The sequence below is a fragment of the Triplophysa rosa genome, linkage group LG21 (assembly GCF_024868665.1).
Source record: "Triplophysa rosa linkage group LG21, Trosa_1v2, whole genome shotgun sequence".
Taxonomy (NCBI): Eukaryota; Metazoa; Chordata; class Actinopteri; order Cypriniformes; family Nemacheilidae; genus Triplophysa; species Triplophysa rosa.
Window position 1 is genome coordinate 8614296 of NC_079910.1, and position 22425 is coordinate 8636720.

The 22425-nt window shown below is 38.2% G+C and overlaps 3 protein-coding genes across 9 annotated transcripts in view; 2 read left to right on the forward strand and 1 right to left on the reverse strand.

Moving 5' to 3' along the window:
- The first annotated feature begins 636 nt into the window (after positions 1–636).
- Positions 637–13728, forward strand: tmem269 (transmembrane protein 269). 2 transcript variants are annotated; one of them, XM_057319292.1, is made up of 8 exons: positions 639–844; positions 5711–5774; positions 7169–7233; positions 9858–10005; positions 10185–10282; positions 11414–11557; positions 11764–11964; positions 12316–13728. In XM_057319292.1, the coding sequence occupies exons 4-8, from the start codon at positions 9971–9973 to the stop codon at positions 12423–12425; spliced, it is 588 nt and encodes a 195-aa protein (XP_057175275.1). In that variant the 5' UTR covers positions 639–844; positions 5711–5774; positions 7169–7233; positions 9858–9970; the 3' UTR covers positions 12426–13728. The 2 variants fall into 2 exon arrangements, with proteins under 2 accessions (XP_057175274.1, XP_057175275.1); XM_057319291.1 differs by lacking the exon at positions 7169–7233 and having other exon boundaries at positions 637–844.
- A 2348-nt stretch (positions 13729–16076) lies between these two features.
- si:ch73-206d17.1 (tyrosine-protein kinase STYK1) lies at positions 16077–18598 on the reverse strand. Its single transcript, XM_057319767.1, has 9 exons — positions 18553–18598; positions 18213–18359; positions 17875–18069; positions 17174–17355; positions 17026–17100; positions 16697–16914; positions 16564–16604; positions 16325–16421; positions 16077–16245 (listed from the first exon to the last, which is right to left on the reverse strand). Exons 1-9 carry the CDS (start codon positions 18596–18598, stop codon positions 16077–16079), a joined length of 1170 nt encoding a protein of 389 aa, XP_057175750.1.
- A 1497-nt stretch (positions 18599–20095) lies between these two features.
- Positions 20096–22425, forward strand: part of magi3a (membrane associated guanylate kinase, WW and PDZ domain containing 3a) — a 115795-nt gene continuing 113465 nt past the window's right edge. For all 6 annotated transcript variants that reach the window (XM_057319250.1, XM_057319252.1, XM_057319249.1 and 3 more), the window contains exon 1: positions 20096–21117. In XM_057319250.1, coding sequence (XP_057175233.1) covers positions 20811–21117 — 307 coding nt within the window. In that variant the 5' untranslated portion in view covers positions 20096–20810. The remainder of the gene's footprint in view (positions 21118–22425) is intronic.

Below are 22425 nucleotides of genomic sequence, written 5' to 3' on the forward strand. Positions count from 1 at the left end.
ATAAATCATAAGACGGCACAACATTTACTGTAGGTGTCATAACATTTACTGATGACTTAATTTGAGACAGGGGAGTTCAATAATTTCATTAAGTATGACAGATAAGAATTAAGTGATATGAGGTCATCTAAATTCATAAAAACGTTAGCGTTTCTCAGGAGGTACGCGTTACACACAAAAATAAATCATCATTTAAATGAATTCAATAAATAAATTTAATAAGTTCATTCTAAAGTAGTGTCATATTCATACAAATCATTATGGTTTCTATGGCTAGGACCTGCAGTTCTCAAAAGGAATTAAGTTTGCTACTAGAGGAAAAAAACAAGTTAGCAGGTGCATAAGATAGGCATACAAAACACACTACTTTTACACTTTTGTAATAATTACATGCCAGGGTCTTTGGGAAAACGATGAAATGCAAGACTTGTACTGTCTCATTGATAGTTTTTGCAGTAAATTGCCGAACATTGCTTTCTTTTATTCCACTTTGACATCTCTTTCGGTTGCATTCCGTCTGTATCTGTGTTGTCCAATTAGCATTTTCACCCCAAGATGGCGGCGGCGCTACCGAAGCGCCACCTAGTGGCTTCTTTTGAAATAGCACCAGAATTTCGCCTCTTGGTCTTCTATACACTTTGCTATGCCTTTAAAAAGAGCCGCGCTGAAAATGGTCAACGCATTGTGTTTGACAGACAGTGGCGTTGTGTAGGATATAGTGTCATTCTTCTATTAAAGGTTATTGTTTTGGCAAATGTTTAAAATATTGTGTCGGTGAAGTTAACTCCATCAAAAGGTGTGTCCACGTTAATTTTGAGTCGAAGAGCTTGTTGTTTAAAAGGAGGTAAGTTTCTTAACATAAGTAGAATCGTGGTTTAGATATGCTTTTGAAATAATCGTTTTATAATTGAATAAATGTAAATATAATTAACTGTTACTTCTTACAAACATAAATGCATACTAATATGGTTGTATGCGCATGTGCTCGGTTAAAGAGCTTTATATTTTAACTGCTTAAGAAAAACTATTAGACATCTTGTGCGATATAATGAAGAGAAAGTCTTTTTCATTTAAATCCTTATTCGATACAGTGTGCCTATAATAACGCGAGTAAAGCATTCAAACGCGTATTGTTCATGCATAAAGGTAAGTGCGTAGGGAAATGAGAACCTTTCAAGCCAATTCCTATTTTTGCTTGTGGGTCTTAACGCGAAGGTTATTTGCAGAGACGACTGGATTTGCTGCTTATATGCTTTTTTCACTGTAGAATAAATGCTTAAGAAAGTAGTCATACGACTACTTTTGAATTGTGGGTTATCTTAACGCATACATTATGCGTGGCTACTATAGGTTGTACATCACTCGTGAGACTTTGAATATCGTCAGAACGAAATGCGTTGAGAATAACAGGTGCGTCTCTCTGTGGTTTACGTAACAAACGTGTCGTCCTCAGTTGTGGATAGAAGGGATACAGCTACGGCCGGTGTTCTGCCAATTTATGCTACCCTCGTGTTGTGATTGGGTTGGGGGAGGGGTTATTTAGGTGTAAGGGTTGGTTTGGGGGGTTTAGTGGGTTGTGGGGAGGTGAGGGCCAGTCCTGTTTTGTAGCGATGGGAAGTTCGAGTCATTTTTGCGATTCGGATGTTTGAATCTCGTTCAGCAAAATGAACGAATCTTTTTTTGAGTCATTTCGTTCATTTCGTTCATCTGAGCAGAGTTAAATTAATGTTGCATGTTAATAGCCAAATTGCCCCATAACGTTTATTTATGCTAGTTTTGATCACATATATAATAAGAAATAGCTTATATTGTAGTTAGGGACAAGTTATGAGAAACAGTTATTTAATTATTTCCTGACAGCATTTCTGTAAAGTTATGTATTTATAATTCATTAACAATTTTGGGTCACTCAGGTATGCAATAAGGTTTACAGGTTGTTGTTTTTTACTAAAAAGTCTCATGCAGTTTGCAAAGTATATAATAATAGGCTATTGAAATCATTTAAATGTGCAATTATTTAATAAGAGATCACTTGTGTAATATATGCATCAGACATAAACACTGACTTTACTAGAGTTGCTTATGTTTATATTTTGCCAGCACAGTTCTTATGCAAAATAGTTAGTTATTAAGATAAATTAAAAACACATGCAGAAATCCACAAAAAACATTTATGAATATACTGACGGAAAAAAGAACAGAACGGTACGTTTTAGAGAAGATGTTTATTGCACATATCTTTTGATCATTTTATATTTCTTTCTATAATACAACATATAACACGTACATCATGCATTTGACTGATGATCCGGGAAGTGGTCACGTAACGTTAAAGACTCGGACTCGAAGACTCCGGTACAGGCTGCAGGTTTGCCTGCGGAGCTACCATTTGACAAAAGAACAAAAGGGCTCGGACCCGATGACTCGAGAGACGAACTAATCATTTCTCTTTCCGGTATAAGGACTCGGACCCGATGACTCGAGAGACGAACTAATCGTTTCTCTTTCCGGTATAAGGACTCGGACCCGATGACTCGAGAGACGAACTTCATTACTGTTTCTGGTACAATGTTGCACATGCGCGGTCAACACAAAATGAACGAATCACTCACTGAGACACTCGTTACTCCCGAGTCATTTTAAAGATTCGTTCAAAAAGAACGAATCGTTCATGAACGACCCATCACTAGTTGGGGGGGTTAGTCAGGGTTGGGGGAGGTGAGGGGTTAGTCCTGTTTTGTATGGAGGTAGCAAAATTTGACGAGGTAGCAAAATTTGACAGGGTAGCATAAATTGGCAGAACACCGGAAGTGATGCAAAATCTCGCCATAAAATTACAATAAATTACATTAGCTAACGCCTACACCTACCCAACCCTAAACCTAACCTTACAATAAAAAATAGTAATTAACTGTTGTCAGCGTGACAAAAATGATGCGGTATTGAAGTGCGCGTGCCCAGTTGAGGTAGCTGTTTCCCTTCTAGCCACAACGTCCGTGGTCCTGAGGCAGTAGTCAACGTGCACTTTAGTGGGTGTGTTCACGAATTATTAGCTGTGCTTTAAATGTGATTGTTTAAAATCGTGACAAGTCGCTATAATATTATTACGGAGTGTCTATTTAACTTACACTGAGTACAAATAGCCTGCCTTGTTGGCAGAGACTATTTGCACCAATTCCGCCCACCAGAATGTGGTTGGAATAGAGAAAGTCCAAGAACGACGCTATTTCAAACAGTGAGTCCAGTGGTGTTAGGTTTAAAATCTGTACAGTTTTGGCACTGGCGATTGGGGTTCTAATCCACCTCTAATCCTGAAAACGCTCTTTTACCTTTTTCTCTCACATTACAGATCATAAAGGCCTTTTGTTTTCAATAAAATTGATTTAAGATTTAAAGTTCATTTTTATTCATTAGGTTTAGGGTAAGGTTAGGGGTGTAGGGCTTTAATATCTCAATAAGTTGCCATCATTTTAATAATTTTATAAATATAATGATTTACACTTATTTACACTAGGCCTATATTATTATTGCATAATGTTTAATGCACAGCAATACTGAGATGCAAATAGTAACGTTATCTGCCACTATTTATAAGTACCAGTAGCATCTACAGTAACTACTATTTCTACAAAGAAAGTAAGCCTACAGGTATTTTCGGTCAGTGTAAATAGCACATCGCTATAAGAAATGCTGCTATTTTCACTTAGTGTAAACAGAACCTATTTAAACTAAGCGCAAATAGCCACTGCCATATTATGTAAGGAATAATTGACGACTGGCCGTTCAATTATCGAAAGTCGTGGCCGTTACACCTCGGGTGTGCATTAACTTTCGATAATTGAAAGGATTGGAGTCAATTATTCTGCTTATACCACGGTCACAACACCACAAGATGTTGTTCCGATACCACAAGACGTTGTTACGATGTTTTATCTCAAGACATTTGTATGGTATTTGTCCCGGAATGCACTTGCTGGTAGGACTAATTTCTTACGCATCTCATCTGAAGGCGTTGCTTGAGCCTGCATCATGCATATGCAGTTTTCCGAGAGCGAGAGGAACACAGACAGTGCACATGCACACGCGTTTGCTTCACTGAGAGTGAAAAGACAAGTATCTGTATTTAATTTGTTTTCGTCGTATTTAACACCCCTGTCGTATAAGAAAAGTATTAAGAGAAAAAAGTGACACGGAGGTTTCTGCGCCAGCGGCGGTTCTCGCAGTGGCATAGAAAGCTTCATGCTGTGTGTTTTAAGTCCCGTTTACCCATTCCACAGACGAATTTAAGATGTCGTTTTTGTTATTTTTGTGCTTCGTGTTTTATCTTTAACCCGTTGATTGTGTCATGTAGTTTGCCGTTACCTTTGATATATGCTTTAGTTTTTCGTCGGAACAGTCCTGTACAGTGCTCTCGCCATTGTTGTTTAAATGTTCATGCTGTCCATAAACATTAATAGTTATTTCTTCTCAGAAAATGGAATTTGCCTGTCACTTTGTCTGTTGTTAGATACGTATTCACTGGTGGACAGTAGGCTACATTTAAGTTAAACTGGGCTCAGTGATATGGAACTGTAATTCGGTCGACAAATCTGGAACTACTTCATAGGTGTGTGTTTAACTGAAAAATAATGCACACCCGGCGAACGTTCGTCAGCCTGTCAGAATGAAGCATTCAACAGCCCCGTGGTATAATAAAGCAATAAGCCCCAAGAAGCAGTGGGTTACAGTGCATTTTATAACAGCTAAGGGCGTTGTGGCACGACGCGAAGCGGAGTAAATAAAAATAAAATAAATAAAATGATATTTAGGCTATGTGGTGCGGTCAGCCGTTATATATTGAGGTATTTTATAACGGCTTAGAACTCCGCTCAGCCAATCAGAATCAAGGACCAGAACTGACCGTTTATAATATGTAATAATCATAATAAATGACTTATACAGACATACAGTAACAGAGTACACTATTAGAATGTGTCACGGTCCTACCTTCTTGTTTATGAATTTCTAGTCATGTGGCAGGATCGGGACAGAGCCCTTAGGTTTTATGTGGACAGAATCATATTATTGTCTATCTTAACATAATATGCGTTCTCTCCAGTGTCTTGTCATTGGCCCCGCCCCGCCCCTCTCATCTCATGTATTGCTTTCCTGCCATGTCTAATGTTCCCCACCTGCCCTCGTTAATTATGCTTCGTTTGTTTACCCTTTAAGTAGCCCTCATGTTTCATTGTCTTGTTGCTCGTGGATACGTATGTTCCTTGTACTTGTGATGTTGTGTTGTATTTCAAACCTGTCCAAATCGATGTTCCTTTTTCCCACCGTGAGTCATTGTTGGTCTTGTTTATGTCAGTTTAAGTCAAGTGTTTTATAGTCTAGTTAATAGTCCTTGGTTCTTGTGTTTTCCTGTTATCATTTATTCCCATTGTCTTTGTCAGTGTTTTTCCCCATCGAGGGAGTTTTGTTTTGTTATTTGTTTATTAATAAAACACCCCTGTTAACCCCTTACCTGCCGTTGCCTGCACGTGGGTTCTTCCACGTATATCGTGACAGAATGTGATATTACTCATTACAACTAAAAAAGATAGATCCTTCAACAATGATTTTATTTTAGTAAAGTTATGGTAACCATGTTTTTGTCTGACTGAGTATAACAATAGTATTTAATTTTTCTGATGGCCCATTGTAAATCTTTTTTTTTGCATTGGTTTAGTTGCTGTGCTGTTTTGCTTGAAGACATTCGGAAACCAGCATGATCTTCCTAACTCCAACATCTGGTATGTAGATTAAAAATCGAACTACTATTAAAGAGCCATATTCTGCTGTTTCTTCTCATACTTTAGTTGGTTTTCATGTTTCAGTAAGAAGTGTGCAAATTGTCGTCTTGTGGTTAGTTATGAAGCAATGTGTGTTTGTCATCAGACTGCAATTTTTGTGAAGTTGTTAAAAGGGTTTTGACTTTCTGAATTGTAGTTGTTTATAGTAAACTGTATAGTTGCCCAGTGGCTGTCTTGCACTGTAGATGTTAAGAAACCATTAACCACTTCACTGTATAAATGGTGCTATATAGCACTAAAAGTGGTTCTTGGCTCGTAATCATAGGAGAACCACTTTAAGTGCTGTATTCAACCATATCTTGGTGCTTTAGTGGTTCTTCAGAGGTTCTTTGGGATGACTGAGGTGCTAAACCGCTGAAGAACCATACACCGCTTCCGTATAAAGAACCTGTTAAGCCCCTGGATGGTTCTTCAGCGGATCTATATAGCACCTCAGTCATCCCAAAGAACCGCTAAAGAACCACTGAAGCACCAAGATATGGTTCTATATACGAGCCAAGTACCACTTTAAGTGCTATATAGCACCATTTTATTAATATATGTTCCATACAGAAGTTGCTTTGGCTAGCATCTGTAATTCCAATGTACGTTATTAAACCATGTTCCAGAAACACATTTTCATTCTGGGATTCTGTCATGTGAAATGGAGGAACCAGACAAAAATACTATTGTCATAGACAGTTTTTTACAATCACCATATATCATACAATACAGAAAACTATCTGTCGATACTTGAACACTCCCACAGAAAAGTACAGTAGCCTAGGTGTTTTCAAAGTTCACCTGACTTCAGTCACTTAGTTCTGTTACGCTTTTGAACTCTAATACTAAAGTCCATTAACAGGTAGTTTGTTATGTTCATATGTTCACATCCAAAAAGTCTTCACACCTACCTCAACAGAAATATATTTAAAACTGCAAAAAAAGTTTTGTGTACCAAAGTTTGTTTTTTTGGACTACTTTAGTTCTCTTAGTCCGGTGCTGATGTATTTTGTGTGAGGCATTTTATCTTGTGTGTCTGTTATATACACATAATGCACCATCCTGACTTCTACCACCAAATCCACTGTATATAGTGATTACTTTACTTTTAAAACAAACTTACCTTCCATTGCAGTGCATTTCCTTGCTTTTATTTGAAATACTTTAGTAATAGTACTTGCTGGAAATAGAAATACATATCTCACATGCTTTGATAACCTGACAATCTTTATAAAAAACTATTTAATTACACAATGGAGAGGTCTAACTGCCTCTGAATTAAAGTAAAAACAAACCTATGGTAAATTCTGTGTGTTGGCATGTGCTGTGTCTCATTGACTGTTTTCTTTCAGATGAAGAATCGCTTGAAATCGACTGGCTTTGGAGTCACATCAAGTTCAGGGTACAAAACGCAATAGTAGGAACCCCAACTTTGACAACTTTCTTGATGACTTTGTAAATGCTCGGCAATATTTGAAGTAATGTAGCAGTGAGCTTAATATACTTAAATGACAATTCACGAGTTCGCCAATGCAGATAATAATGCAGGTTAAAAGGTATGCGTATATGGCGTGCTGTCCAGGGAGAGGGCTGCGAGCCTGGCAGTTTCTTACAAACTCTGAGTACTCTCCCCCTGTCCGGTGAGAGGGCTCCGAGCCCGGTGTTAGCCCGAACCCAGAGAGCTCCCCCCATTGTCCTGCGGGAGAAAACGGGCTCGTGGTAAGGAGCCGGGGTGGTGGAGGGATGCTTGAAGACTGTAGAGAGAATGCAGGTAAGACAGCTTTGTCTATTTGTAGTAGTTCTCTCTTGAGCTGAAAGGGCGGATGCTGTGATTGCTGATAGCAAACCATCCGGGTGGGTTATCTGCTCGTGCTCCTCCCTAACTTTAATTAAACATCACACATTGTGCATGTCTTCTTGCATAAACGTACGCTTATTTCACAATGCACAATGAAATCTGGACGTACAAGAACAAACGCTGGGTCTGTCATGCACACAAATATCAAAGTGTCCTTTGTAAATCCGATTTTGCAACATCTGCAAGCATGGAATTTACGCCTTTGCCCTAATACAGCCGACTGAGTTTATTGCATAATGAATATAACATAAATTACACTTTGTGAACGTCATTAGAGAGATGCTCACTGATTTACTCCATTACAAAGACGTCTTTGTCTGACTTCATTGAAAATCTCTGCAGCGTTTCAGAAGCAACAGTCTCAAGCACTTGAATTTTAACAAGACCTCCTAGCTTTGTGTTTTGATAACATTTAATGTAAATTGTCTCTCTCTTTGGAATGAGACGAACAAGATAGTCCTATTTCTATACTACTGAAGAAATTTAGCTCTAGAGTTTCAGTTTAGTTAGAGTTTAGCTCTGTTTGTTGTCTCATGTGCCAAGGAGCAGAGGGCAAATATCCAGCTCTCTGCATTCACTTGTTGGAACTTTTATCAGAGTGTCATTTGGCAACATGCTGATTCCTGTCTCATTGCTATTGCATCCAATTTAGATACAGTAAGTATGCTAATAAATGTCAGCCATGCTTATGTGCGCAAATAAGAGTGTGCATCCTGAAGATCCGATTTGATAAACAAATCGGAATTGTCTGTAGTGTGAACATGTTTTCCTGGTGACCCGGTTGTCAGTTTAGAGATCTACTGTAATAGTTGTAGATCAATGTGACGTGTGCTTTGTGAATGAAAAACTGCGCTTAACCTAAAACCTCTGTCTGTGATCTGTTTTGAAAACCATGTTGGTATTTTCTAATGAATTGAGGGCTTACAAACAGGGACAGAGTCCCTGTAGATTATTTCTGATAAAAAGCAAAAAGAAGTAAATTACAAACTAGCAAGTTAAAATGTCTAGCAAGTGTGATTTTGGGTTACTAGTATAAGAACCAGGGACTGATCGTCCATCTGGAGCACCGGGAGTTTTCTCGGTGGGACGGCGCTCATGTTGGCAGCCTCAGGAAGGCGATTGCGAACAGACCGGGGGGACAGGAACACAATCGTAAATGGACAGAGGGGTACGCCCCTAAAACGCGATCACCAAAAGACCAGACGCAGGGGAACCGAAGCGCTATTGCGAACGGTCGGCTGCTCTTGGCGAAAAAGTCCTGGGCCACTTTTTAGTCCTAGTCCGCCCTGAGAAGAACCTTTACTTGGCTAAACTTAAATGTGACAAACTTACATGTCCCATTCAACAAACACCGAAAGTTAACTTTGGACCAGGCGTGTGCGTCCGATGAAGACGTCTTCAAATCAAAGAGTAGTTATTTGCTATTATATTGAATTGTTTTGATCATAGAAATTTAATGGTGAGTATTGTATCCTTTTGGTAAGAGCAAATTATGTTCCTAAGCATTCTAAAAAGCTTTGAAATTGCGTTTTGAATATCATACCGTCTAGTTAAAAGGTTTTTTTTATCACCCATTAAAATATTTATTGAAGGTATTTTTACTGTAAATGTTTTACTTTTGCTATTAATTGAATGGTTTATATACTACAGAAAAATGTTTTGTCTGTGGTGAGTGGGGTTTATGGAAAAGTTATATTTATAAAACATAATATAATTAAACCTTACAATTGTAAAATTATTGCAAACTTATCTGATGTCGGCATAGTTTTTGTTTGTTTTAGTTCATTTTTAGGGGAGCTCGTACTTTTGGTGAGGTTACATTGTGTATTTTATGACTTTATAGTTTCTCATGCTATTATGCCGGTGTTATATTTTTGTGATGGGGCAAGCCCATTTGAGGTTATTCAAATGAAAACATTACCAAATAAATGTTTTAGAGAGGATAAGTAAATCATTACAAAAATGGCATATTTACAACATGTACTTTAGCATGTTAAATGAGACTCTGTAAATAAAGTGTAACTGGTTGCTATATTTTCTAATCCAGCTGGTTATCATTTTCTGAATAAAAGTTATGTCATATTTCTTTAATATACTGTCACAAAGCCAAAACTCTCCAGGCAGTGTACTGACACAATAGAAGCTGCTGATGTGTAACTGCTGATGTTTCTTCTTGGTCTCAGCCTTTTTCCAGGATGCTAACAAACTGCTCCTGAACGAAAAACCTAACTGGGTGCATCTAAAGGAGTTTGCCCGTAGAAATGCTGCTAATGCTCTCTCTGTTGCCAACCTGGTCATGGGAATGGCCTCAATTCTCTGCAGTCTCAACGGGTAGGCATTTATGCATCTGACTGTTGTTTTTTCATAACCTCATTTGAAAAACGTATAACTGTCTGTATATGACCGAATGTAATATAAATAATGTGTAGAAAAAGCAAAAAAAGTGTAAGATTTTTTCAGCTTACATGTGGTTTTGTACTTTATGGTCTCACCAATGTTGTTATCTGCAGGCATCATCATGCTGCATGCTGGCTGGTCCTGATCGGTTACCTACTGGATTTGGCAGATGGAGCTGTTGCTAGGCAACTTAACGCCTGTTCTGCACTGGGTGAGTAGGACTGGGTGTCCTCAAGATTAAGTGGAACTAAATGGGGACAGAAGTGAGTCTTGACCACAGTTTAAAAAAACAGAAAATGCTTTCACATTTGTCCTAAGTTTTTTGTTTTTTGATTGTTAAGCATCATCAAAAAAAGTGTTTTTCAGATATACTTAAAGGTCCAGTCAATGAAATCTAGTGGCAAGGTTGCGAATAGAAACCAACCGCTCTCTCCACCCCTCCCCCTCCCTTTCGAAACACTACGGCAGACAGAAAATGGCGAATTAAATGCAAGGGGACCCGCGGTGTACGTAGATAGAAATAGCTCATACTTTGGCAATTAAAACATAACGCTTCATTGTGTAAGCTCTTTATACACCTCTGAAGACAGTTATGTATATTATATTGCATTTCTTTCAGTAGATCATCCCAAAAATGACACACTGGACCTTTAAGCTGTATTCTTACTGCTATGTTAAAACTGTGCTTAAAGGGATAATTCACTCAGAAATGAAAATTATTTTATCATTTAGTCACACTCGTGTCGTTCCAAAGCTTTATGACTTTTTTTCTGCGCAACACAAAAGAAGATATTTTGAAGAATGTTGTTAACCAAACAACATTGTGGTTTTGTGTCCATTCAAGGGAAGTCAATGGAGGCCAGAGACATTTCTCAAAATATCTTTGTAGCGAGGAAGGCGGGACGAGAGCTGTGGGGCAGGAAGGCGGGGCCGGTGGCGTGAGTGATAATGAGTATCAGCTGTACGCGCCCCGGTCCCGCAGGTTCCCGCCTCCTTCCTTCCCGTTTTATTGAGCTTTGTTACAATCTTCTTTTCTATTTTGCAGTCACATACCGAGTTTAAATGACATGAGGGTGAATAAATGCTTCCAGGCCCTGTTGTGTCAACTGAACAGTCATTTTGTGATGAAGTGGCCTAATGCAGGGGATTATGCACTGATTGTCTGTTTGATCCGGATGCTTTGGACCCCCTGCATATCTGACATTCTTATCATTTTTCACCATGCTGTTGACATTCCAGGCCACTTGTTATAACCCACAGTCAAACGGCCACAATCTGATGAAAACATGCCCCCCCACCTCACTGGGGATAATCTAACGTGTTTGTTTATTGTGTATCACAGGTGCAAATTTGGATGATTTCGCTGATTTTACAACATTTGGTATTGCGACATCATTACTTTTAAGGACACCCAATCTGCTGGATAATATTCTGTGCATGTTTTACGCACTGTCGGTCTTTGTTCGTCTCTGCTTCTTTTCTAGTGGTGAGGAACTATAATTTACAATGCATGCATATCACACAAAAATCAGAACCACTGTAGTTGCATAATTGTATCACTTGCATACTCTTGAAAGTTCATCAGAATTATTTTAATAAAATAAATAAATTGTCACATACCATCATTTTAAATATATACAATATTGAATAGTTTGGCAGAATTTATCTAAAGGTTTTTTCTGTTTTTTGCAGGAATTCCCTTCATGTACCGTGGCCTACCATGCATCTACTCATCTGCCATTCTAGCTTGTGTTTCTCTACTAACTGGAGGAAATATGGTGGTGCTGAGAATCATAGCGGTGGCTATGATTCCTTTCATGGTGAGCCAGACGTTTTACCCACATGACCGAGTACTTGAGTCTCAGGCCTGGAAGAAGGTGGTCTACATTGGAGGTAAAGATACTCAAGAGAATTGTTTAATTGTGAGGCAGGATTCAAGATTTGTAAGGCAACAAAATGAGTTTACATTTATGCATTTATGCATTTGACAGATTTGTTTATTTAAAGTAGGACCAATTTTACAATATTTGAAAAGTTGCGACAGCATGCAGTATCTGGTTGTGTCAGTTCTTACTATGTTTAGGAATCTTTGGCCAGGGCAAAAAGATATCTTTGGGTGCCTAAAACCAGATATTTATTAGCATGGTTTCTGATTTATAATCAGATATTTAATCGCATGAATTACCTTAGATTTTTGGTGGCAAAACAAATAAATGAAGTCAAATTTGTTCTCTTTCACTATAGGAATTGCCATGGTGTTTTGCTTCTCATTCCCTCCAGCATGTGTTTACTACTTGTTATGGTCCGTTTCCTACATACTGTTTCCAACAGCCCTGTGGAGCTCCAAAGTGTAACATGGCCAGAGAAGCCGCTTCCTAAAGCCTCCTTACAGCTGAGGAAGGACTGTGCTGCTTTTTTTGGAACCCACAGTGCTTCGTGCAAAGGAAAATCAAACCGACTGAGAAACATATTTTTATTTCAATCATTTTAGCTGTGGGGTTGTATACCTCATGCCCTGACAAACTTTTAGTGAGAGTTATGGACGCCTTCATTAGCTGCTGTTGTTTTTTCAATAAGGAAAATAAATGGGAAATGACTTCCGCCGTACACATATTGACATCTGTTTGAATAATCAGAATGTTATTTTTCTCTCATGAAACGGAGGTTGCAGGGTGCTATGTATGTTGTCTGTACTAAATCAAAACCGAGGCGGCATGAAGCAGGACACATATTCAAGATTCAACATTTGCTGTGGAATTTATATTTGTAGAACTGCTGCTTTTTGGTTGTTGTTCAAGTAGATCAGAACAAGTTTTAGGTTTTTTCATTGTGTATATTTAAGATTTTTATTTTGTGTACTGGATTACTGATAAAAAGGAAAGGAATAACATTTAGGTAGAGAATGATCAGTGTGAGAGTATCCACAAGTCAAAGCTAAAATATAACCAAACCATCTGCTTTCTTCTAATCACGTTGCATTTAAATGAACTGTGATAATTAGAATTTTCAAAAATAATACGAAAGATTTACTGAAAATGGATTTGTATCCTTCTGACTTGCATGTGAAACACTACATGTGTGAATCATACATATGATTAAGGCAGCGGTTAACATCATTTTTGTTTTTTTGGTGCCTGGTTAATGTGTGCTTGAAAATACTGTATGTCCTGTATTGTATTTAGTAGGCAATCATGAATCAATGTCAAGAACTTGGCAGTTTGTGTAATTTGACAAACAAATTTAGCATCCCAAAGTATTCTTCTGGGTTATTTTTGGCCTCTTTTGATAGATCTAACTGTGACTAGGCCAAAAAATTTAGATCCCACAGATCCAAGATTTAGATCCAGTTCATTAGTTTGTACACTATGCATGGTGTATGATGTCTCTTCACCAGGACAATTACTTTGTTACTCAAAGGTAGTCAACTCTATTGTGAATTAAACATAACACAGAGACAGAGATGGAGGGGGACAACGTTAGACAGGAGAATCAACTGAAAATGATTTGTTGAGAAATTTTAGTTGCCTTTTGATTCAACCCTTTACGGTTTACATGTTCACTGGGAATATGGAGCCTAGCAATTTAAAATTAAGGCATTGTTTTGTTTTCATGTGCACCATATGTGGTTAATTTTTATTAAAATGTAGTGGTATTCAGTCTTGTCTCTTGTTTTATTTTATTTTTTTAATTTCCCAGTATAGCCCTTTATGAAATGTGGGCAATTCGAATTTTGATGCAGTACAACGAAAACAAAATATGAAGTGTATCTAATTATAAGATCAACAGCAATTTAAGTTGAATTTTGATCATTAATTTCACTTTGACATGTCCTTACTCAGTCAGTGTTACATATATCAAGATATTTAGGCTACACATAATGTTCTTACATTATGTGCTGAATTTATGTAAATCACAAAAAAATACTAGCTTGGTTTTTACAGACAGCGTCAGATTGAGAATGTTGAGAGATATTGTTCTCCCTGTCTTCAACAATTAAGCTCAAACGCGTCTCAGATTCGTACTTCTGAGTTGTTTTCCTACAACAGGTAAGTGTGATATTCAGCCTGCCATCCCCGCCTATGTCATTGCATAACCTTCTCAGCTGTCGGGATGCTCTTTCCCAGGGGCGTCGCACCCGTGGGGGGAGACCCACACTTTTCCCGGTGAGAGGGTTCAACACCCGCACTTTTTCTGCAGTTTTTCCGCAGTTTTGCACAAACGCCTTACAGCAGTCGCTCCTCCGTTTCTCTGGTCTGCGCTCGCTGCGGCTGCCTCCTCTCCCCTCCCTCTCGAACATGACACCGGCTTTGAGTGTGACCGGCTGATGATTGGCTGTTCTGCCTTAAGTCCCGCCTCTCTTGGTGTGTTAGATTTATCGGTCAGCTCGTGCTGAGGAGGCGGGAACTTATGGTTATTTACATCTCCCTTTTCCAGGTACTTCGAATGAGCGTTTATGCTTTCGAGGTTTTTAAATAAGCTTGATATGTGTTTGGGAAGGTGTTCTGTTTATGTTTTGTTGACATGTCGAGTGTTTTCTGTATTATATTTCGTTTTTAGACTAATGCTAATTGCTAATTGGGATATTGTTCAGCAGCTAGCTAAATTCGGTTATGTATGTGGCATGCAATGTGTAAAGTAACTGTGATGAAGAAGGCAGGGAATTTAAGAGGAGGAGGGACAAATTGTCATTGTTCTGAAGCATTGTATTTACGGGTTTATTGCCAGTGCAATTGATTTTGATATTTTGAGCTTTGTTTGTTGATTAGCTGAATACTTTTGTGGATACTTACCTGTTGTGTTTGATTGTACCTGTTGAGGAGAAAAAAGTGAGAAATGATGTCATTGTTTTCATACCTGTTGAAGAACTATGAAAGAAAAGTGTATATTATTTTAATGTTTAAAAACAGTAAATTGTTACATTATTTATACCACCAGAGAAAAAGCTTTGTGTGGGCGTTTTTTATATCTCCCCTTTTCAAGGCGCAAGTAAGCAAAATTTAGCAGTCTCAGTCACAGTCCTGTCAGACCCATGTCACTATCAAGCTTACCACCGAGTGTGTTTTTATACTTTTCTAGTATCACTCATTTAAATGGGAAGCTTTTTATATCTTGTATGTTATACCTTTTGTACCCTTCTGTCATTGTATTCATCGTTTTTATTGTTAACAAACAAACCACGTCCATCCCCCGCACTTTTGAAAAGCTTGCTACGCCCATGTTTCCATGCTATTTATAATAAAGGTGTATTTTAAACAAAGAATAAAAAACTCTGTTGATGAATTAATCTACAACTTCTTTTGAACTTTTTATTTCGCTCACTTTTAGGGAAAATAGTCAAATTATGTATTTTTTTAAGTATGCCTATTGATTGTGTCATGGCATATGTAACAGTTGTAGCTACCTTTACACTTAGTAGTAGTCATCGACTTCGGGTACTAAACAATTAGAGCAAAGCTAAAATACATTTGGGAAAATAATAATGAAGAATTCCTTAACTTTGTCATAAACGTTCACCACTAGAGACTGCTGTGTTGCATTACTGATCATTACCTTCCTTAATAGTTTCAAGGAAAGTGGCGACATCTAGCGGTGTTGTGAAAAATTAGAAAAAATATTTGTGATTTTGTTGCTTCAATTTAAAAAAACCTGGTAACTTATATTTTTTAAGTTGAACCAACAAAAACAACAACTATTTTTTTACAGTGTGGAATGTCAGTGAAGATTATTTCATTATTTACTCACCCTCATGTCATTCACAACCTGTAATATTTTCTTTCTTCTGCAGAACACAAAAGAAGATATTTTGAAGAATGTTAATAACCAAACAACATTGACCCTCATTGACTTATGAACACAAAATCACTGAGACATTTCTCAAAATATCGTCTTTTGTGTTCTACAGAAAAAGCTACATACAAGTTTTAAATGACATGAGGGACAGAATTTTTGGATTAAATATCTTCATGAAAGCATTTTCATGCACTGTTGGTCTTTGAATGTCACACTCATGACAGGCCTGCTTTTCTCTTGTATTCACATATGTCTATTGGCTGTTCAGAGCAAAGAGCTTTTGTGTCTGTGAGGTGGATGTAGGAGTCCAGAAGTCTCATAATGCCAGAGTACACAGGCCGGTCCTTGAAGTTCCACATGCAGCAATACTTAATGAGGTCATATCTGCAAGAAATTATCATATTATATTTGTTACTTTGGTATGCTGGAAATTAAGTGCTGACAAAAAAGACAGAATGCTTACAACGGAGCTCCACAGTTGTCTGGTCTTTTTATTCTGTAATGAGCTAAATTGTGGGGAAGAACTTCAGACGGTTCCAGATCAGGATAGGGAGGAGAACCTTTCAAAAAAAGTCACGTGATAAAATATAACCACTGAATGCACTGCTTCAATAAGTCTTTGATAACTAACACTTGTTTAATGTCACAAATACAGTATTACCCTGTGAAGAACATGTTTAATAAACAATTTAATAATATTACCAAGGGTTGTCAACTCATAAAGCAGGATTCCAAATGACCACCTGAAATAATAACATTAATATATCACAAACATTTTCAGCACTTTTTTCAAATATTTTTTCATAGTAAACATTTAACATTTTGGCAGATTTACACATCACTCCTGTCTGTTACGGGAAGCCTCATTATCCGCTCCGGGGATTGCCATTTTACTGGCACGTTAGCTTGCAGTTCCTTATCTGCCGTCTTTGTCTGTCGGCTCTTAAAAGCCAAGTTCAAACCAGAGACTTTAACAGAAAACCCTGAGCCAATTAACATATTCCTGGCTGCGACATCCCCATGAAGAATCCTGTGATAGGAGTGCAGATAGTCCTAAGAGAAAGAAAACAATCTGTAAATTCTGTATGATTCAAGCGTAACAAAGAGTTCTTTCAGTTACTTTATACAGTATATATAATATGTCCACAAGGTAAATTTACTCACCAGACCTGCTGCTACCTGTTTAGCTACCGTATAAACAGATCTCTCTGAAAAAGCCTGCAAGTTATCAGGTCTGCCCTGTATAGTAGAGTCAGATTTAGAGGTAAATCAGTGATCATGAGGCATGTGCAAACTCTCTAAATATTCTTACCTCTCGCAGACTCCAGAGGAAATGCAAAAGGTTTCCTGGAATGCTCGCCTCCAAAATGAGATACATGGGCGTCCGTTGTGTCTGGCAGTATAACATTTTCACTATGTTCTCATGTTTACTTATAGCAGCATGGAATAGGACCATATCCACAAACTCCTTAGCATCGTGTTGATTTGTTCTGTCTGAAACGTGAATACAACATAGGCAGTCATTCAGTGTGACCATTAGCCACAATTCTTATGTTCTCAATTGAAAATGCTTTTCGCTTTTACTATGAAAGAAAGCCAAAACCCACATAAAGCCCACACAATTAATAAATTGTATCACTATAGTATTATATAGTACAGTATATTTTACTATAGTAGTATCTGTATTATTGACTAAATTGTTTGAAAAAAGTAAATTGATAAATTTAGTCAATTCTATAGTATACTTTAATATTCACTTTAGATTTGAAATAAAAAAAACAATAGTATATAGGAATTTTAGTACAGTTTATAATTGTAAATACTATAGTACACTACAATATTACAGCATGGGAGCGGGCATAGAAAACAATGAAAAAGTAAATTGAAGTCATTGTTTAATTAAATCCTTAGTGGAAACATTTTAGAATGATTTATTTGTTTATGCTTTTCAGAGACCAAACAGTGGAATGTCGTTTGTCTAAAAAACGTTGTTGTCTAGAGCTTTCTCTGTACCTTTTAGAGTTTTAATCACTACAGCAGTGGATTGGTTTTCTTGTTTTAGCTGACCCTTGCAGATTGGTCCATAGCGGCCCATTTGAAAGACCTCGACCCCCTCCAGGACGCACTGAGCAGGAATCTCCCATGGACCCAGTGAATCCTGAACAGGCCACGGAGTCCCAGATTCTGTGTTCAAGGTTACAGGTTCCCCTTGTGAGAGATTATACAGCAGACTTTTTAACAACAAAGGCAATAAGAACTTCACAAACAGTTGTGTTTAAGAGAATAAAAAACTTGACTATTTTAAATGCAGGTTTCTTAAAATATTGATGACGGTAGATTTTTCCTCATACCATTTTCATTTGTAGGGTCTGAGCTGGTCTGAGATGATAATCTTTTGCTAACAAAGCTCCATATTATTTGAGACACAACTATCAGTGTGCTCAGAGCCAGCAAGCTTGGAATAATGATGAGTGCAAACGGACCTGATCCTTCCTCATCTGTCCGTTCATGCGAACACAAAATAAAGACAACACGCCGACTATATCATTTCATGTTCTGACAAATGTGAAAATGTATTTGAAGCATGTTACGCTCAATTGCTTTGTCTTGAGAGCATCCAATTTAGATTAAAAATGTTTAAACGCTATACTTTTTACTTTAGCACTGAGAGGAAAGCAGACTTATACGTACAACAAAATGGGTCAGAGGAGCTGTTGCATTGAACCTGCACAGCCATGTGTCACTTTACCATTTCCCACAACTGACAAAAGACAATAGCTTAATCAGACGAATAAAAAGTGCAAATGCATCATGTGATTTTGCATATTAGAGCATTATGGCCCATAATGTCTTAAACTTTGTTGTGCTAACATACTACATCATAAAAAAATTAGATAACATTTACATTGATTTTGTGAGCCTTGTTTTTCTCCCTAGTTGTCTATAAAAGCTACTTTTAAACTTTGCATTGTAAAACACACTATACAATTAAATATGCATTTATCTAATCAACTCAGCCTTGTATATTCTGTGAGAAGGCACCAGCAAGTACAGAGCATCCTTACCTTTCTTGCCTTGCTAGGATCAAGGTGGCAAAATTAATCCTTTAAAGACCTCTCTGGCTGCTTTTGGGAGACCACACCATCTTATGCTCCACTTCTATGTTAAAGCTTAGCTGGATTTGTTTTGACTTTCAGAGCAATGACCGTGATGGTGACTGCACACCTCGGTTAATGATCGACTTAAACACTGTACACAATTCTTTAAACTGTTGCCATGAGCTTTGTGTTTGAAATGTTTTAACTATTGAGAGTAGGTGCTGGTTTAAGTGTGTGTGGTGGGTATGTTCATATTGCATAAATGAATAGGCCCATTGTTAAACATTTCACGTATATAAATTGTCATGTTATATACGCTTCTCTTTTTAGCCAATGAATCACACTTAAAATATGAGTTGAGACAGAGAGAGAATTTGTAACCACTGTGGCACTTAAAGCAAAACTTCAAACGCGCTAAATTGTTTACAATATGTAAAAATAACACAGATAATCGTGGATTTTAATATTACACTGATTGTCAATACCGGTATATTGTGATTCTTAGTAACAGGTGATGTAAATAGGTACAGTACAAGGAGGCACAGATGTCTGAATATTTGTTGTGTGCGCAAGTTTAGACTACAACAGCAGGTGGCACTATCATACTACATCAAGCCATTTTTAAATCCGGAAATGTATGTTGTTTAATTTTGTTGCGCTTGATCATACTTTAAAAAGCTCAACTTTATGCACTTCAGAGAATGTGCTACATCACTAAATCGCATAAACTGATATTGTAAAACACTACACTTATGCAAATGTTAATGTTCTGCAAACATTTGCGTAACAGGTGGTGTAAATAAAAAGGTACATGAGCTGTTTGACACGTGAATTACACACCTGTGTTTTTGACAAGATTAATAAACAAGTTTGTTTTCATTAACACAGGCTGCTACCATAATCTTCAGTTATAGTTTTACGAAAGTGTTCGTAGGCCATTATTATTTATTTATTCATGTCTTTACTTATTGTTAATGAAGTCAAACCGTTTATTCGAGAGCTGAGAAGTATGGTAGAGCGACATTACGTCGGGCATGGTGAGAAAGTACGAACTCCCGCCCCATCGCTCTCATTGGCTGTCCTGCATTCGTTCACTCTATGCATCGGCGTCAACGTGCGCCACCGATAGTCAATGCCCTCGTTTGGTAGCGAGGTGGTGAATGCTAAAACGACTGCAAAGTTGTAAAGCTGTGCGTAATATCATCACTGAAGGGACATCGGGCACTGACAGCTCTGCGTAGACAACAAGAGGACATTTCCCAGAGAACTCAAAGGTCGCTGGATAGTGGACCGTCATATAGTTAGTCGGGTATTCCCGAACCAGGTATAATGTTTTTCCTCGTTTCCCGTGAACGCGCCGGTTGCTGATGTCATTAAAACAGGTGCGCAAACCCAAGTTAACAATAGGGTCGCCCTAGAACTACATACGGATGTCATTTGTGTCTGATGCATTTCATTCATCACCGGTATTACGCAGCGATTTAAGATTGTGTTATTTTTACATGGCGGGATAGAGTAGGCTGTCCTGCCTCGGATGGTAGCGTATTTCCTCGTTTTTCTTTCCTAGAAAGCGTTTGTTTGGAACATTTGACGCCCGACATCTGTCGCTACTCCTTGGTGAGCAGCAGCATAGTTAGGATTTTAAGGCAACGAGGATTGTTTGGTCGTGTCCTTCTACATTCGCGTGAGCTGAATTTATGCGATATCACGAGCGATGTCACCTCTGAAGTTTTGAATACGTTTTACCTATTCGACCAAGAGATGGGAATCGGACCGATCTGCATTACTGCGCTCTAAACGGGAAAATTTAAGGAAATAACTTGTTTTGTTTAAAACACTCAAGGATTAACCATGTCCAAGACCCTGAAAAAGAAGAAACATTGGTCCGGTAAAGTCCAGGAATGTGCTGTATCGTGGGGTAACGCCGGGGAGCTCAGCGCCGTGCTGGAGATATGCGGCGGAGCCGAACACGGAGAGTTCCCGCACCTGGGACAGGTGTTGTCGGACGCGGTCGTGTGCCATGTCGGCAGGTTGCCTTGTCCGGGAGACGTGCTGCTAGAGGTGAACGGCACGCCTGTCAGCGGATTGACGAACAGAGACACCCTCGCCGTCATCCGCCACTTTCGCGAGCCCCTCCGTCTGAAGTCTGTAAAGCCAGGTTAGTTTGTGTTGATGTTTTTATAGTGGTCTCGAAAGGCTGCTTTTGATAAGCCTCAGCCTTATACAACTTTACGTTTTGTTTTGCTTAAAGTTAGAATCTGTCTTTGATTAAATGAAACTCTCAAGTGGATTTAAGTGAATCCATTTATCATAGTTACCACAAAGAAGAGGAAATTGAGCCTATCCATCATGGGGAGGTTTTGGTACCACTAGTGAGGGGAGATAAATGCTTTCTGTTCGTGGATTACCACAGTCATTTTATGAATTCTCTCTTTTATAGTTGCATTTAATCTGTTAAAATGTATTTTCTGCACAAGATAAGTCTGTAGGGGTGTAAATCCCGTGTTGTTGGAGACATGTAGACGATTTACAAAAGGCACGAGACCTGAGCTTTCAGGACAGGTGTAGGGATCAGGTGTGGCAATACCTACGAATAAACAGTTAAGAGTGAGAATGAGCACTATCTTGTTCTGAGGGTGTAACCTCTCTGGTTCCCTTGTAGAAGAGAAGAAGAGCAACAACAACATCAACAATAGAAACCTTCACAGAAATTCTAATGGTTTTAATGTTTATGTCTTTAACAGAAGCTATAATGGTCTCTACTGGTAATGAGATTTCATGTGGCGAATGGGAAACAATAGAACAATTAATTCTTACTGGAAAAACACAAAACAAACAAATTTTATAATCTTTTTTTGGTTAAACATCTTATGGGTTTCTTGGTATTCTGGTGTCACTACCTATAGCTCATCCCAGTCCAGAGCATCATGATGCTATAGGTATCTAAGCAATTCAGCTAGAAATTTTGTAAACTCTTTAAACATTTAGTGCCATCTGTAATCCTCTTTGCCTGCAGCGCAGATGTCGTCTGACTTCTTGGCCCCCCTTTCTGCCCACTGTCCACCTCATTTAACATGTTAGCCTGCCTGAAGCATCACCGATTGGCTTCTTTATGCCATTGCAATGCTGTTTTTAATATGTTTGTAATTGACGTGTGTAGTTGTTACGAGTGCTGTTTACATCTGTCGAGAGTGGATTATAATTATTAATATGAAAATGAAGCAGTTCTCTCATTTCATAATGGCTGTGAATTGGCATTAGTCCATGAGTTAGTATTGGATGTCTCCGGCTGATTATTTTGAGGTAGTATGAGTTTGTTAAATCTGCCAAAGCCTGCCGCTTTGAACAGAATCCAAGTCTAATTGATTCAATTATTGTGTTGGGTGCCGTCTGGCTCCTGACTCGAGAAGAGTGGACACCTGAAATCGTGTCTTCTCTGAAAGTCCTAATGCAAACAAAATCCCAG